The 15,893-nt window shown below is 39.7% G+C and overlaps 1 protein-coding gene across 1 annotated transcript in view; it reads right to left on the bottom strand.

Moving 5' to 3' along the window:
- Positions 1-15,034, bottom strand: part of LOC147170383 (melatonin receptor type 1B-B-like) — a 45,687-nt gene extending 30,653 nt beyond the window's left edge. Inside the window, 2 exon segments of the mRNA XM_086080962.1 lie at positions 14,840-15,010; positions 15,013-15,034. Coding sequence (XP_085937088.1) covers positions 14,840-15,010; positions 15,013-15,034 — 193 coding nt within the window.
- Between the last annotated feature and the right edge of the window lie 859 nt (positions 15,035-15,893).

A 15,893-nucleotide genomic window follows, 5' to 3' on the forward strand; every position in this document is an offset into this window, starting at 1 on the left:
AACCGTTGAAGCAACAGCGGCGATTTTACCACTCCCATCTCGCGAGCAGACTACTGTATATACTATGCTATTCACTTTTCACAGCCTCTGTGTATTGCGGATTTTTGTGTGTGCAATTTTGCATGCTTTTTTTTTTTTTTTTTTTTTTACAACAATGTACCTATTTTATAATATTTATGAAGGTTTGAACACTGAGAATGTTTAAATAAGAGAGAAATGTGAGAAAATGTAAATGCCTCAATGAGAAAAATGTATAAAATGTGTGGTGAGGGTTTTTAGAGCGTTAAAACATTTATAATAAATGTAAATCATCAAGTTTGCGGATTTCATTTATTGTGGGTATTTTTTGGAACCTAAACCCAGCAGAAAACGAGGGAACACTGTAGATTAGACATAGACGGTTCATAGGCTCTTAGCAGGGCTGAACTGGCCATCTGGCATACAGGGCAAATGCCCAGTGGGCCCACGTCTTTTGGGGCCAATACTGTGCTATTAAATTAGTATTTTCTTCTATTTTACCCCAATTGAGGGAGAAGACCAATAAACAATTTACAATATAAACAGCAAACTGAACCAGCAGGCTGGCTGGTCTAAGTCCAAATGCCAGGGCAGATTTTTTTGGGTGCCAGTCCAACCTTAGCTCTTAGTATGGACCTTTTTCACAAAACCCGGAAGCTCAGTGATCGTTGTATATATCAACTTTCAACAAAATGTATTCCATATGGGCAGGCTCTGAATTATGTTCAAACTCCGAGGTACCACTGTATAATGTTGGCAACAATGAGCACACAAAGTTGAGCGGGGGAGAGATGGAAGCGAGGGTGAGAGAGCATTGCTATATAAACATCAAGCTTTGGGACTGTTTCAGCAGGAATTGGAGTCTTAACATAAAACCTTCAGGCTTCTGCTTGAAAGAAAAAAGGTGTCATGAAGAGCCGACTAGAGCATCCGAATTTTGCATGCATGCATGTGTGTGCTGATTCTACATGAATTTGAATGTGATTATTAATTCTGAACACAGCCACACCCCAGTTTTAGGAGGGTGTGCACCACATGATTTCAGTTAATTTTACTTACCCTCAAGAAGATTAAAGCAAATTCAGTTGAGTTGTAAAGGGTTAAAAAAAGTTTTGAAATCTTAATCTCATTTAGAATATATATATCACGATTATTTATTTTCCACTTTTGTTTCCACTTTTTCCTTAAAAGCTTGTAACAGATATTTACTTTAATTTTGGAATTTATGTAAAATAATCAAATCGAAAGTATATTTAGAATCAAAGACTGTGCTAACAGCTTTTTTTGATCCTTGAATGGAATAAATTTGTAAAATATAACTGAAATGGACTGAAACAATTCTCGCTTACAGGTATAGTTCTGCTCACGAGCACCACATTCCTGCAGCATTGGTTTGTGAGGTGCCGTAGAGGGACCAAGAGCAGGGAATTTTGCTCTGAGGTGATACACCAAAGGTGTACAAATACTGTGCTATTTGAATTTGGCTCTGCAAAGTGTGCAAATTACTTTAGAGTTCTCCAACAAGCATCAAGCAAATAAATCAGAAAGTAAACCTACCAAAAAGTCCAGTCTTCTCGCAAGTGACTCCTCCAATTACATTACGGCTGGGAAAAAAAGGCAACCAAGTCGGATAAGTAAACTTTAAAAATAGATCATCTTAAATGTTCTGCCTCGAAGTTACACTGGAACCATGTTTGGGCTATCCATGTTTTATACACTGACCTTTTTTTACAGACACGCGTAGTATTGCCATGGTGGCTGTGATCTGGGCTGTCCGAATGTGCACACTACTCCCCATGACAAAGGAAATAAAATACAGTTTTAAAATATTTGTATTCACAATAAATAGAGATTTATTCGCCGGTGGGTCATGACAAGCGCGGTGGTTACGTGATATCAAATTAAATCAAACTTTATTTATATAGCACTTTTCATATATTAAAATGCAACTCAAGGTGCTGAACAACTAAAACATCTATAGTACAATAAAAAAAAATACACCCTCCCCAGATATCCCCATGAGCATACTCACACACACACTGAGACCCCAAAAAAAACAAAAAACATGGTGAGGCACAGAGAAACCATGTGAGAAAGGCACCCAGGAGTAGCTCATCCACACTGAGAAGTGATGACGGCCCACGATCGCCCCAGGGAACCCCCCCGTAACTGTGGAAGTTGACGCTGTGTCTCCTCATGACATCCCCAAGGGGAAGCATGTAAAGATTAAAAAGTAATAGGCCTAAGATTGAACCTTGGGGAGCCCCACATTTAATTACATGGGTTCCAGAGGAACATACTTACAAAGAAATATTGGTCTGTGAGATTGGAATTTCACAAATTAAAGGCAGTGCCACAGACGCCCACCAGGTTATTAAATATATTCAATAAAATGTTGTGATCTACCGTATCAAAGGCAGCACTTAAATCCAGTAGTACCAAGACATGTCTGTATTACACCTGATATAATTTAAAATCTTTAAAAGGGCGGTCGCTGTACTATTTTTCATCCTCTTAAATTTCTCTAATACATTATTTGTATCTAAAAATGAATTAAATTGAATAAAAACAACTTCTTACTTAAAAACAGTAAGTTGGATACAGGTTGGTAATTATTAAAAATGCTTGGGTCCAAATTGCTTTTCTTCAGAAAGGGGTTCACCACCGCCGTTTTAAAGACACCCGTTTGAAGAGAGCAATTTACTATATTTAAAATTTGTTCCTAAAATAAAATCCATAAAATGTCTTTAGAAGTAATGTGGGAATTGGATCTAAAAGGCAGGTTGTTGGTTTGACCTTGGAGTGTCCGTGCATCAACCAGAGCAAAATTTTTCAGTGTTTCCTCAGGTAAAACTGACTGTCCAGGTTTATTAAAACCTACATTATGATGAGCTAAAAGACTGCACCTGAAGTCATCGATTTTACTCCTGAAGTTGTCTGCAAAGCCCTCACAGAGAGCATTTGTAAAAAGATCAAAGGTGGAAAAAATACATTTAGTGTTGTTTTTATTGACTGTAATGAGATTTGAAAAATGTGCTGTTGCCTGTTTTACCGTTTTATTGTAGGATTTGAGTTGTTCATATAATATTTTACAATGAATTGAAATAAATTACAGATAAAATGATCAACAATAGAATCACAAGATACAGGTAAGATGTCAGCAGGGATTCTCTTAAAAATCAAAAAAAAATTTGCAGCCACCTTGGAAGTTTCCTCACTGTTGTCACTGGATGGCCTCCTGATGATTTAAACTGGCGATGTTAAAATATACACAGTAGTGGTCAGACACAGCCAGGTGTTTTTAACATGCACATTAAAATCGGCAGTTATTAAAATTCTATTATAAGTAGTACCGTCATTTCCAGACTATAAAGTGCACCTGACTATATGCTGCACTAGCTAAATTTGGGGGATATACCCCAGTTTGGTCCAGGTATAAGCCGCACCAGACTGTAAACCGCAGGTGTGTTAATGTTACGGTACCAGTATATAAGGGTTGCTGCTACCACATTGGGACTTATTGGGACAGTGATGACTGTTTGGGAACACAAAGCGTTTCATTTATTACCATCTGAACAGCATTCGTGAGGTGCACAAATAATACAGCGCACGTCCTGCAGTCACAGTAATAACAGTCACAACAAAACAAAACTTACAGCGCTTGACGAGGCAATAACTTCAAATGGCTAAATAAAATCAGTTTTTAAAAGTGCTTGCCTGTAAAACGTCAGTAAAGGTGTATTAACACGGCTGTACAACAATACATTACTGTAACAAAAATAACTAGCCTACTATAGCAGAAAAGTCAGTCTTTACCAGTAATTCTCGTGACATCGTCCTCCTCCTGGATACAACGTAAAACCATTGAAGTTATTTTCCTCAGTGTCAGAATCAAACAGGTAGATTGTCTTTAACTTAAATGCAGCATAAGAATGGGTACCAAAAACTGTACTTTTTGGGGTATGGACCGATTTGGGTCGGTACTTCCGAGCACTGATTCACGTAAAATCAAACGGTGCCATGTTTCGGGAGTGGAAGAGTTGCCGATTTTCCATGGCACACTTGAACGCAACATTATACGCGCACTAGCGTACTGATGTCACCCACTCACGCAAGGCGTGCTAAAATACATTTCCGGGTTTTGGAAACTAGCGAGATTTTTGCGGCACTAAGCCAAAGAAATACAGTTGTGGTTAGGGGCAGGGCTTTGAGCGTGAGAACGCCTTCCAGATTTTTTTGGATACAAGTTCACCAGGAACTCCTAAACTTGCCACAAGGTTATATGTGATTATATATGTTACTCCTGGTGTTAAAAGCACCATGTTTGAAATTACTTTATGCATCATGTCATGCTAATTTAGCTAACGTACTAACTAGTTTACTACAAAAACATTAACACTGACGCCACAAGGTTATATGTAGTAAAAACACAGATTTACAGGCGGCTTAAGAGTTGCTGGTGAGCTCTCCTCTCCTCTCTTCTCTCCTTTTCTGAAAAGCTGGAAGGCATTTTCGTGCTCAAAGCCCCCACATTAAAACACTGCCAATTAGTTAAAACTGAAAAAAAAGAGAAGTGTAAAAAAAAAATCTGCAGATTGGCATTAAAAAAAGACATCCTAATACAAAAAAATATGCTTAAAGTAAATAGTGTTTTTTTTCTCCCATGTCTGTGTTTTATTTTTCACTACAACCTTTCACAATGCCAATACTTGTTTCAATGTCAATGCAGCTTTTTCCATAATGACTTTTTTTCAATACCAAATCTTATTGTCAGTGTTGTGGCTCCATAGGTGCAGGCTGACAATGCATGCCTGAGAGGGAGGTGTTGTCCTCACTGTATGAGGAGCATGTCTTCCCCCACCGATTGAATCATGCTGGAAGGCACACTGCTTCACCATTGTTAAGGTATATAGACATTGTAATTTGGATATACTACTGGTCACCATATTTAAATTAGCAAAAGATTGTGGCCAAAATGTAGCGAGCATTACAGACCACATCGGGTACATTCAAATGATTAATTTGAACCCAATTATTCTCTTTGTTCATGTCATGTCCTCTTCCAACTGTCATTTAATTTATATTTGAGTCCAATATGGGTTCAAACTTCGAGCTCATAGCGCTACAGGCTTTACGTTCTTGAAAAAACAACTGCAAGAAACTAAAATAACATCAATTATTATTAATCTATATATTTACTGTTGTTCATTGCACAGAACTTTAATTCACACTTTGTTTTTTTTGTAATATTAACTTATGTTTATTAATTATACTTCAGTAATTGTAAATGTCACGGGTTACGGAGTGGAGGACCCAAATGCAGGAAGGTAGGAGAGCCACGGCAGGGATGCTGGTAACTTAGTTTTAATCAAAAACAGGAAAACACAAGATCACGCCCGAGGGCGGATAAAACAGCGAGTAGCGTGGGGTACAGAGTAGATCCATGGATAAATGCTACTAGTCAAAACACGCGTGGTGTCCACAGCACCTGGAAAGATTGCCCCTAGACCGCTAGCAGAATCACAACGTCAGTTCTGGTGAGTCACGTCACGGAGTAATAACCCGACGCTCCTTGCTGTTTCTGCCAGGCTTTTATTTTGGCCTGATGAACTAATGGGCAGCAGGTACGTTTGGCAGGATCCGCCCTCCAGCTGTTTCCCCAGCAACTGCAAGGGAAAACAGAACCAGCTGACCCCAATCATGACAGTAAAATGTTAAACCTTTATTTTTACTATTCATCTCTGGCTCATTTGAATGAATTTTTTTATGTTTTTTTATTTGTCAATTTTATATATTTAAAGGTAATTGTTAAATTGATTAAAAAAAATTTTTTTTTTTACTATTAAACAATGATAGAAATTTAAAACCACCAAAATAAATAAAAAATAAATAAAAATAAAACAAAACAAAAAAAAGTACAAAAGTACTGAAAATTGGTACCGTTGAGTACCGGTATCGATTCCCAGGTACTGACTACTGGAACAGTACCGGTTCAAATGTGAAAGGTACCCATCCCTAATGCAACATCACTTCTTCGATTATTTTCCATAATGAGGGTGCAAACTGTCTCGCTCTCGTTCTGTCTCTCCTATTGTGCTCTTGCACTTCCTTTATAGTGCGCCGCCTCATAACCTGGTGGATAAGCCGCACCATTGTATTTGCCGCAGGGTCGAAAGCAAGTGAAAATAGTGGCTTGCAGTCCAGAAATTACAGTATGTAAAAATCGATAAAAAACGCTGAAAACTCACTAATAAAAGAAGTGGAATGATGGCGAGGTCTGTAAACAGTGACACAAAGAATAGGAGGACTGCTAAAAACAAAGGCATGATGTTCAAAGGATGAGTAACTGTTAAAAATTATTTCCTTGGAAGCTAAAGTGGTTTTAAGAATTGATGCAGTCCCACTTCCTCATTTATTATCCCTGAGAGAAAATAAAAAGTACACATTTGATGGGCAAGCCTCGGTGAGAGAAACTGGGGCATCCGTGCGAAGCCATATCTCTGATAAATGAATACCTTTTAGGTTGTTATTTAAAATCAGGTCAATTATGATAAAAGTTTTGTTTAAAAGAGAGTGCACGTTCAAGTTAATGTCTGTGCCGAACATGCGCTCATGGTCACAGGTAAAAGAAGTGTCAAGATATAGAAGACCGTCACTGTTAACTTTTAAGATACTCTTACATGTGTAATGTAGATATAATGTGTGAACTAAATGGTAGTTAGTGTTTGTTTACCGTAAGTGGTAATCACTACCACGCTAATTCTAATCGTGATTGCTAATGTTTAGCATAGACTAATTTTGTTGGTGTTTAATAATGCATCAAATAATAAATTATGAGTACTTATATTCACTTCAATTTACGTCCAACCTTATTGGATAAAGAAAAAAATATGATTATTTTTTATTAATCGATGGAATAATCAATAGGATAATATATATTTTTTTAATTATTTGATAGTGACAGCCGTACTGTGCATACTCATCTTCCTCTCTACACACTTTTTGTCCCATCCAAAAAAAGATTGTTATTCCAACAGTAGTAACTAAACCGTATTGGCGTGAACATGCAAACGAATTAGGTCCAGGGAGTTAGAGAGATAAACGTGACCAGTCGGCTAAAATTTGAAGCTAAAATCTGCTTTTATTTGTATTGAGGACAAATGTCCTGTTTATGTTTTAGACAACTGCAAGTGCATTAAAAAAAAGGAAGCTCTTATCTGATTGATTACTACTACTTGATTTGGACTTAGTGTAAAGAAATTTCGGACATAGTGGGAAGGATAAGCAGTTCTAAAGCTCTGCTCTATCCACACTCGCATAGCCTAAGACGCACAAAAAAAGAGATTTGATTCTTTTCCACATAGTTGCCCAGGGTGAGAGGTGGTGGCCAGACCTGTGTGGAATTATTCATGTGTCACCAACTGAGTTGTGTTATGTTCTCCCCTCAGAGCAGAAGTATGCTGTCTGTCCGTGAGAAGCATAACGGACCTGAATATATATCCTTCCTGAGTTTTTCGGTGGGCTCATGCATTTTGCAGCTCGTATTCGTTAGCTTTAACAATATTAGGATCTAATTTAGCAGATGGTGCACATGCACCTGGCGTAAAACGTGCCACATCTTCATTTTTGGCCAAGGCCAGTCTAATTTACTGTGTTTGGGAATTTGGCAGACCGTGATGCGTCATGATTGCCATTCGGTCAATGCAGTTTGCACGGGCATGCCGGGCAGTGCAGATGAAGTGTATGAAGCAAAAATTTTGCTCCTTCAGACAAATTTGCTGGGGTTTGCAAATGTGAACTTTTCACAAACAGATGAAAATATTTGCCATGTTTTTTTCTGATGTGAACATAGGCGTGGTGGATGCCATTGTATTGCATTCATAAATATGACAATTGCATGCATCAAACAATCAGAATCATTGTAGGAATAATTTAATTAAACACATCATGATTATCATCTTCTTTATTTTTCAAATTTATTTATCTTTATTAAAACACCCCCCGGGCCATGGCACAGCTAGGTGGGGTCAGGGTGGTCACACACAACAGACAAGAATGATCAGTCTGGAAGGCGGTCTCCAAGTGCCCACTACACAGCGATGATCCACCCATAGAGGCCTACTTGCAATCCTTTATAAACATATGTACGATCTTTTGCATGGACTCCAGCAAGTCTATTCCTGCTCACGGAAGCAGAGGGCGGCGCCGCCCTCTGCTTCCGTGTTTTGTTTTTTACCCCTCTCAACTGAAAATCTTAATGTGATCATATGGCGAGTTTGAACATGTCTTTAGAAAAAAAGTGCAACACCGCAGCGGCTTCCCATAGAGGAAGGCGGCATAGGAGAACATTGCTGCTCGGGTCAATGCATAAATTTAAATGTAGTCCTTTGCAATTACAATAATATTACAGGGGAAACCTGTTGAATTGTAACTCATTAATTAATTTCATTTAGGCGCAATCCTGCGGGGAAGAAGCGCACTTGACTTACGATGAAATATAAAAACAATATTCAAATGGTTATAAGAAAAACGCGGAGTGCAACCCACAATATATGCTGTTATGTGAGCGCATGACTACGGCGCCGGTAATGTTGCAAATGTAAGGACGGATTAAGCTGTGTATGTAGGCGACGGACTGTGATATGAAACGGTACCGTTCAAAAAGATAACTATCCAGAAATGCCAGCATATCTATGCACGGTCTGATAACAATCTCGCGACGAATGTTTAATTCCCTGCGCAATAATGCAGCACCTTCATCAATAGGGTCATTGTCAAAAAGGACATGTCATGTTCGTGACAAAAGTGAATTTTACGCTATAGACCATAGGCGTATTTACGCAAAAACTCGCTGAAGCGGACTTTGTGAATGAGGAAAATAAATGTCGTGGAAGAAGGTGGGAACAGAGAAAACCTCGAGGTTCATTGTGAAAAACCTGTCACCGACAAGGCTTGATTCATGGACAATGTTGCTATGGTAACTGACCGAGAGCTTAAATGACCTCTTTTTATGAAATAGGCTACCTCTTTTTCTCTGGTTCTAGTTACCTCCCTTTCTGAAACGGAAGATGCAGAGTTTCCCACATTTCAGGATTTTCTGACCCAGGGTTCTGACTAAACCTGCTTTGTGAAATACATCCCTGTGCTAAAATAAATATTGTTGCTTTCAACACTTTTGAAAACACGAGTAGCACAACAAACTGTACTGCCTTGCCTTCTGGACAAAATGCTTTTAAGGCATTGTAATGCAGCAGTACAGATTCCTTTACATGTTCCATTAGCCACATTTCCCGTCTACAACAACCTGTGTTCTTCATCTTTGTGCTTTACATCTTAACGTGTGCCAATCCAGGCCGGGTACACACATGAAGTCAGTTTTTATCTCGATTTTGCAAGGACATCAAACACCCTAAAATATTATGATTTATAAGGTTGTTTTTAAGATTATTCCTATATATGAGGTGTGCTTAGAGTGGATTGGACCCGATAATAGGGTCCAAAATGAGTCAGGCCAACAATCTTAAATAATGAATGTGGTCAATATTTTTGGCAGCACTCTCCCCTTCACAAGTCACCATCTTTGGAGCAATCAGTGTTCCAAAGCGCTAAAATAAAATAAAGCAATTATGAAATATGGCTGAAGCTAATATTCTCTTCAGGCTTAATATGCATAGTTTAAATAAAACCATGAGGCATTTCTTGTACACAACAAATAATGGCACCGCTGCAGTCCTCTAATATCTGAATTTATCCATGGGAACAGAAGGATTGCTGACGCATGCAGAACGTACTGAGATTGATCAACCACATTGAGGATTTCACAACCTTCTTAAAGATGAAAAATATAGTGCATATGTAAGGCCACACATGTACAACCATAGAGGATGATAGCAGTTATCCTTTTGGGTAGGCGCAGTGGCGCATGGCTCAAAATATAAAACATGTATGAGGCTGAACTCAGCAGCAGCGTATATAGTTAGTTTACTAGTAATGTTAATAGATAACAAAACAAATATTTCTGTAACATGTAACGTTAATGATTTGAAGTGTCAAAATAAAAACTTTATTTTAACCTTGCCAGCAAGCTGAATTCTTGCGATATTTGATCACAAATACCACGAGAATACATCTTGTACTGCTGCCGCTGATACGTTCGCAACCGACCTTTTTTAAGTCGGACCAATCAGGCATTGTTTAGGTCGGGACATGCAGTTGTGACGAAACCAGGAAAGCGGCAACGTCAGGTGAAACAAACCTAACATAGACGAATAGTCGCTGCTATTAATTCTGTTCTTGCAGAATTACTCACCGTTCCTTTGTAGAACGTTGAACAGCGACAAGCGCTTCGTGCATTTTTATCTGGTAATGATGTTCATGCTTTTTTTTCCTAAGACGAGACCGAAGACAACATTTTCATCTGTTGCTGTGATTGGTCAAAACAAACGTGCACAAGATGCTGCATCGTCCAATCAGCTCAGAGTATTGTACAGCAAGTCCCTCCTTCCCCGAACGGATCTGCCGAGTGAAGTTCCAGATTGATAATGTAAAGAACTCGCTTGAGTGAATTACAATTAGCAATCTGGTTTGTGAGGTTAACTTTATTTAGTGTACAGACACTGTTTGGTTATTGTTACCTCTGTGTGTCTGGGCTTGGCTGAGGTCTCCCTTTGAGGCTCATAATCCACTATTGTACTGTGTCTGCAGCCCAATACCAAATGTGCCACGGTACTTGGCTGCAGTCCTGTGGGTATACCTGCACTAGCCACAGCCAAACACAGAGTACGTGTTCATGCAGTCAATAATCCTTTCACATTGAGTGATCGCTCCAGATCCTGCCCCAAGTGGTGGAGTCTCTTGAGGTCTTGTTTAAAAGTGAGGGTAGAATGGGGAGAGAAATTGACTAGCGGATTGGTGGCACATCTGCAGTGATATGGACTCTGCATCCTTCTGTTGTGGCAGTTTACCAGTTGACCTATGATCCAACCCTCACACCTATGGTCACAAGCTGTGGATTGTGCCTGGAAGAACTGGGATCACACATACAAAGTAAATGTGCTGCTCCTCTGCATCTAAAGAAGTCAATTGAGGTGGTTCAGACATCTGGTTTGGATGGAGGTCCCGGGATGAATCAGGGAAGTCACCACGTTGGACAGACGATGTTTGCTGGCTGGCCTGAGAACGTCTTGGAATCACAACAGAAGGGCTGGACCAAGTGGCTGGGGAAAGGGAAGCCTGGGCTTTCCTGCTGCCCCCGTGAACCAACCCCAGAGAAGTTATTTATTTATTTTCTGGGGCTGGATTGGGTCAATTCTATTCCCATTCATTTTATTGGGGAACAATTGCTTTAGTAGTCAACAGCCTCCGAACTAATCGTGTGTTTTATATAAATAATACAAATAATGTGCTCAATTAATTGATTTCTACAATGATTCAGAGGATTTGCTGCATGCTGTTGTCATATTTATGAATGAAATATGATGACATACCCCAGACATTTCGCGGAGCTCAGATTCTGTCTGCCTGCACCTTGATCAAATTGATCAAAACCACATAACACGTGTGCCAATACTGTACTTTGGCTTGCTTGCAGCAGGCATAAAGTTACTCTCAGCCACCAAATTGTCAGATGTGATACGGAGATGTCAAAGAAAACACCCAGCATGGCGCAAAATCATCTGCCAAATTCCCAAATATGCTAAACGAGGCTTGCACCGACACAAAAATCAAAATGTGCCAGTTTTGACGCTCGAGTGTCTATGAACATAGAACCCAATGGGTACATTTAAATGCGAAGGAAGGGTAGTTCTCCAATAAGATCTGATGAGTGCTTCAGACAAAGGTTTCTCGAATCTCTCAAATATTGCCCTTGAAGATGGAAATGTTTTGGTGTTGGGGTAGACAATCACTCAAGAACTTGACTAGACCCTAGTTCGCACAGCCATACTACACAACAGGTTCCTGAGGATTTACTGTGGCCAAAATACAACAAATTGAATAATAGCATTATAGTGCCTTTTTAAAAACTATGTTTTATTATTGATGAAAACAAGATTTACATTCACTATTGGACTCTATGCATGCCCCGTTTCTGTGTTTGAGATGTGCAGCGTGCTAACTTCCAGTCGCTGGTCTAATGCATAGCGATAACATGATAGCATCAAATTATTTAATACACTCGCCATCTGCTGTAAAATGTCAAGTTACCGTAAATGACGTATTACATTTCTAATTGCTCTAGTTATCCAAGTGTCTGCGAAGCAATCAAAGCACCATATGTGATGTAATGAGCCATTGGCTGTTTCACAGTACATGCAGGTCCGTATGTACTGTATATATAGACTTGTGTTTGACATTGATGTTCAACTCAACTTTGTTTAAAGAGCACAAAAATAATCTATGGTGCAGAAAAATTCAGGTTATGAAAACATAAAAGACAACCAATAATAAAATAATAATAATGACAAGCATATAATACTAACTGCCGGATTAGGATAAATGCGTCCTACGGCTCGAGAGTTTTTCGATCCCCACAAGCGCAGTTTTTTTTTCTCCAGAAAAACAAAACAAGCGCAGGTTTGCGATGGAGTGACTGAAGCTACGCCTCGCTCCCCAGGGAGCCGGGCAGAGAGAAACGTAGAGAAGGTCGGACAAACTACAGCCGAATGAATAAGCTTTCCATCTCCTTTGTAGCATGGACTCACTGGTAAAAGTGTTCAAATGGCCCTCCGTGGATTTGGCTGGAGGAGCATCTCCTTTGTCTTTATAAAGTCACAACTTCGGGTGACTTTCCAACCTTGAAAAGCATCAGCTCGGAGCTCTTGAATTACACTAACACACATTGACACACATTTGAAGAATGAGATTATTTTACCTCTGGAGTGTATCCAAAATAGCTTGAAATAAATGGAAACCGGAAATATGCAATGATATACAAATTCGTATTGGGAGTTATTGGTACACCCGTTACTTACAATTCTGTGTCTGATGCTTTGATTTATGATCATTTTGATGAATGCTTGACTTGGTGCATCCAATCCCATGTACTCTGTTTTGCTGCTCCAAGTGAACAGTTGAATAAGAATTAAATTCCTGGCATTTAGAGGGAGAAGAATACCAAGGTTCTTTACTTTGGTGCACAAGCAAATGATGTGAACACAAGAGAGGAAAGAGACTCTTCATGGAGCATATCTAATCTGGCATTTCTAATTAGAGCATCAGAAGCGCTGGAATGGAAAGTCCCTTTCTCCTCTCTCTGGCCGGAGGATGCTGATGTTGGTCTTTCAGCAGCTTTGCCTGTTTAACACAGATACTTGCATATGGCATCACATTCACCATGCTCATTGAAAGTCACAATTGAAAATTAAGAACCATAACAGCTTTTGTGATCTCCACGCCTTTTTGAACATTTGGAATAAATCAATTAAACTGCAATCTATTCTGTAGCAGTGTAGTCTCCTAGACTCATTGTGCTTTTTCCCCCATTGGCACTATTAGTAGTATCAAAAGAAGCCGTACAACTGATATTTTCCATTCTTGACAATATACTGTATCTGCTTCCACCACCTGTGGCACTATTCTGCTTTTGCTATCCCCCTACACAAACTGCCTTACACACACACTACCCACTAACTACACACTAATTACAGAAGCTCTCTCTTATCTTTTCAACGGATGCTGACTATGATGTGGTAATTTCCATAAAGAAGAGTTCTGGAACTTTCCAAATTTTGAAAATTACATACAGAAGAGGTTACTGGCAAAATCAGAACTCTGTCTTTGTCCAAATACCGCTGAAACTTTCTGTACCTTGATCTTATGGGCTAACCGGCTATGTTGGGTGTTTTATTGTATTCATGTTACGATTAGGTAAGGGATCTCAAATTGTATTTATGTGGAGTCCACTGGAAATAGAATCTGGGTGTGTCTAGGCCACATCAAGTGTTCAGCAAAAAAGGGGTTCAAGTATTATTATTATTTTTTAAGTAAACTTAAACAGGCAATGAAACGGCATGACAAAGCACTTTTAGTGTCAAGTAGGGGTCACAAAACATCATCCTGCGGGCCACAAATGTCACCTGGCGCAAGTTTGAGACCCTTGTATTCGACTGTATACTTTGCATGTAGGGAGTTGTTTTTTTATTTGAATACATTAAAATGTAAATAGCTTTGCTTTAGAAAGAATCCAGGCACCATTCCAGTACAGAGTATCTCATAAACAGAATCAATCCTAATATCAGAGCACCTCCATGCTGCCATGAGCTGCACAGAAGAATCAGTGATCTTAAAAAGGTAGTATCTGTCTAATTTGTTAACAACATTTATTAGTGTTATCACCTGTAATCTGGATTTTCCCCCCAATTGCCGTACATACATGTTATCACACACTTTTAATTAAGTACATGGAATAAGTATAAACGATTATGTAGTCGGGTATTTATCTGATCCATAGCTCGTCATTATCCCATTATGGCCACTTTACAAGATCAAACCATTGCAGCATGAAGTGAAACCTGCTGGATTTAAGTTCCAGGCGCTGCGTTGAATGCGAATAGATCCATTGACAATTAAGTTTAGTAAAACTCAATAATCTGCTGGCTAATGAATGAAGCAGACTTGAAAACAACCCATTCAGTTTGACACATGAATTAATTAAAACCCATTCGTTTCGACTGACTCCTTTAAAAGTGCGTCGTGTCATCCACAGTACAGCTTGTGTCACATCTAAATAGCTTGTTTTGTTTTTCGCTACATGCGTTAGGCTGTTCGTTGACGCGAGTGCACAAACACGTGTACAGTCTAGCAATCTATTTCAGCTTCTTACCCACATTTCGGAGTTTGCGGTTCCTCGCCACAGAAATTATGACCAGTAGGTTCCCCAGCACATCCACCACAGTGGTAAAGATCAGCACGCTGGCCAGCGCCGTGACTGCCCATGCAGGACGCGCGCCTACCCGGCTGGGCTCCAGCCCGTGCTCAGTCTGATTCGTCAACATGATCCATCCTCCGGCATGTCCATAGCAACCCCCCCCCCCCCCTTTCTCTTCACTCCCCTGCGTGATAGACTGCTTGCATTCTTTTTCTTCTCCCCCACGACATGGCCCAAATAGCAGCTGCGTGCCCCTCAGTGGCCGCGGGTGTTATTTGCGCTCTTACTGCTGGAGCCGTCCGGAGCCGCTCCGCCGGCCCGCAGCCAGTTCACGCGGAGCGGACTTCAGCCAGCCGAGACCCATGCACACTTCAGGGATCCTCTATGCTGAGAGCAGGATGCAGACGCATGGGTCCGCACACCTCCTTTTATTCTCTCTGCTGCGCTGCCTCTCGGAAGCTGCTGCTCCTCATTTCTCTTCATTTCTGCCTCCTCCAACACATCTCCTTTCCTTCCCCCTCCTCTAATCTCGGAGGAACTTGCTAAATCTCCTTTGGTATTCTGTTGCTGTCTGTGCATACACTGGCTGCTGTTCAATTTCAGCAATTCATGCATTTCTTTGAATGGTACAATCCTTTCTCTTGAAGTCATATTTTATTAATCACCAATGAAAAGTGCCAAGATGTCTGTTTGATTGTGATTTTAATATGTCTCTAACTACAAGTTTTTGCTTATGCTTTGGATTTCTGAGACTGTAACTATTTTGTGTTTGGCTTCTCTTCTGATTGCGTGCAACTTATGTAATGCACAACAATGTTTATGCAAATGCCTTTAGTGAAGGTCTGGGATTCCTTTACAAGACTCAACTAAGTCAAATATCACATGTATCATGTGAGGCATTTTCTAATAAAAAAATTAAGTTAGGATGCTGCAAGTGTGAAATAAACAAAAACAGAATACAAATACTAGTCAATCAGCCCACCATGCATGTTTTTGGAATGCGGGAGGA

This window comes from Leptonotus elevatus, chromosome 7 (assembly GCF_054856555.1).
Source record: "Leptonotus elevatus isolate MCC_2025b chromosome 7, RoL_Lele_1.0, whole genome shotgun sequence".
Classification (NCBI taxonomy): Eukaryota; Metazoa; Chordata; class Actinopteri; order Syngnathiformes; family Syngnathidae; genus Leptonotus; species Leptonotus elevatus.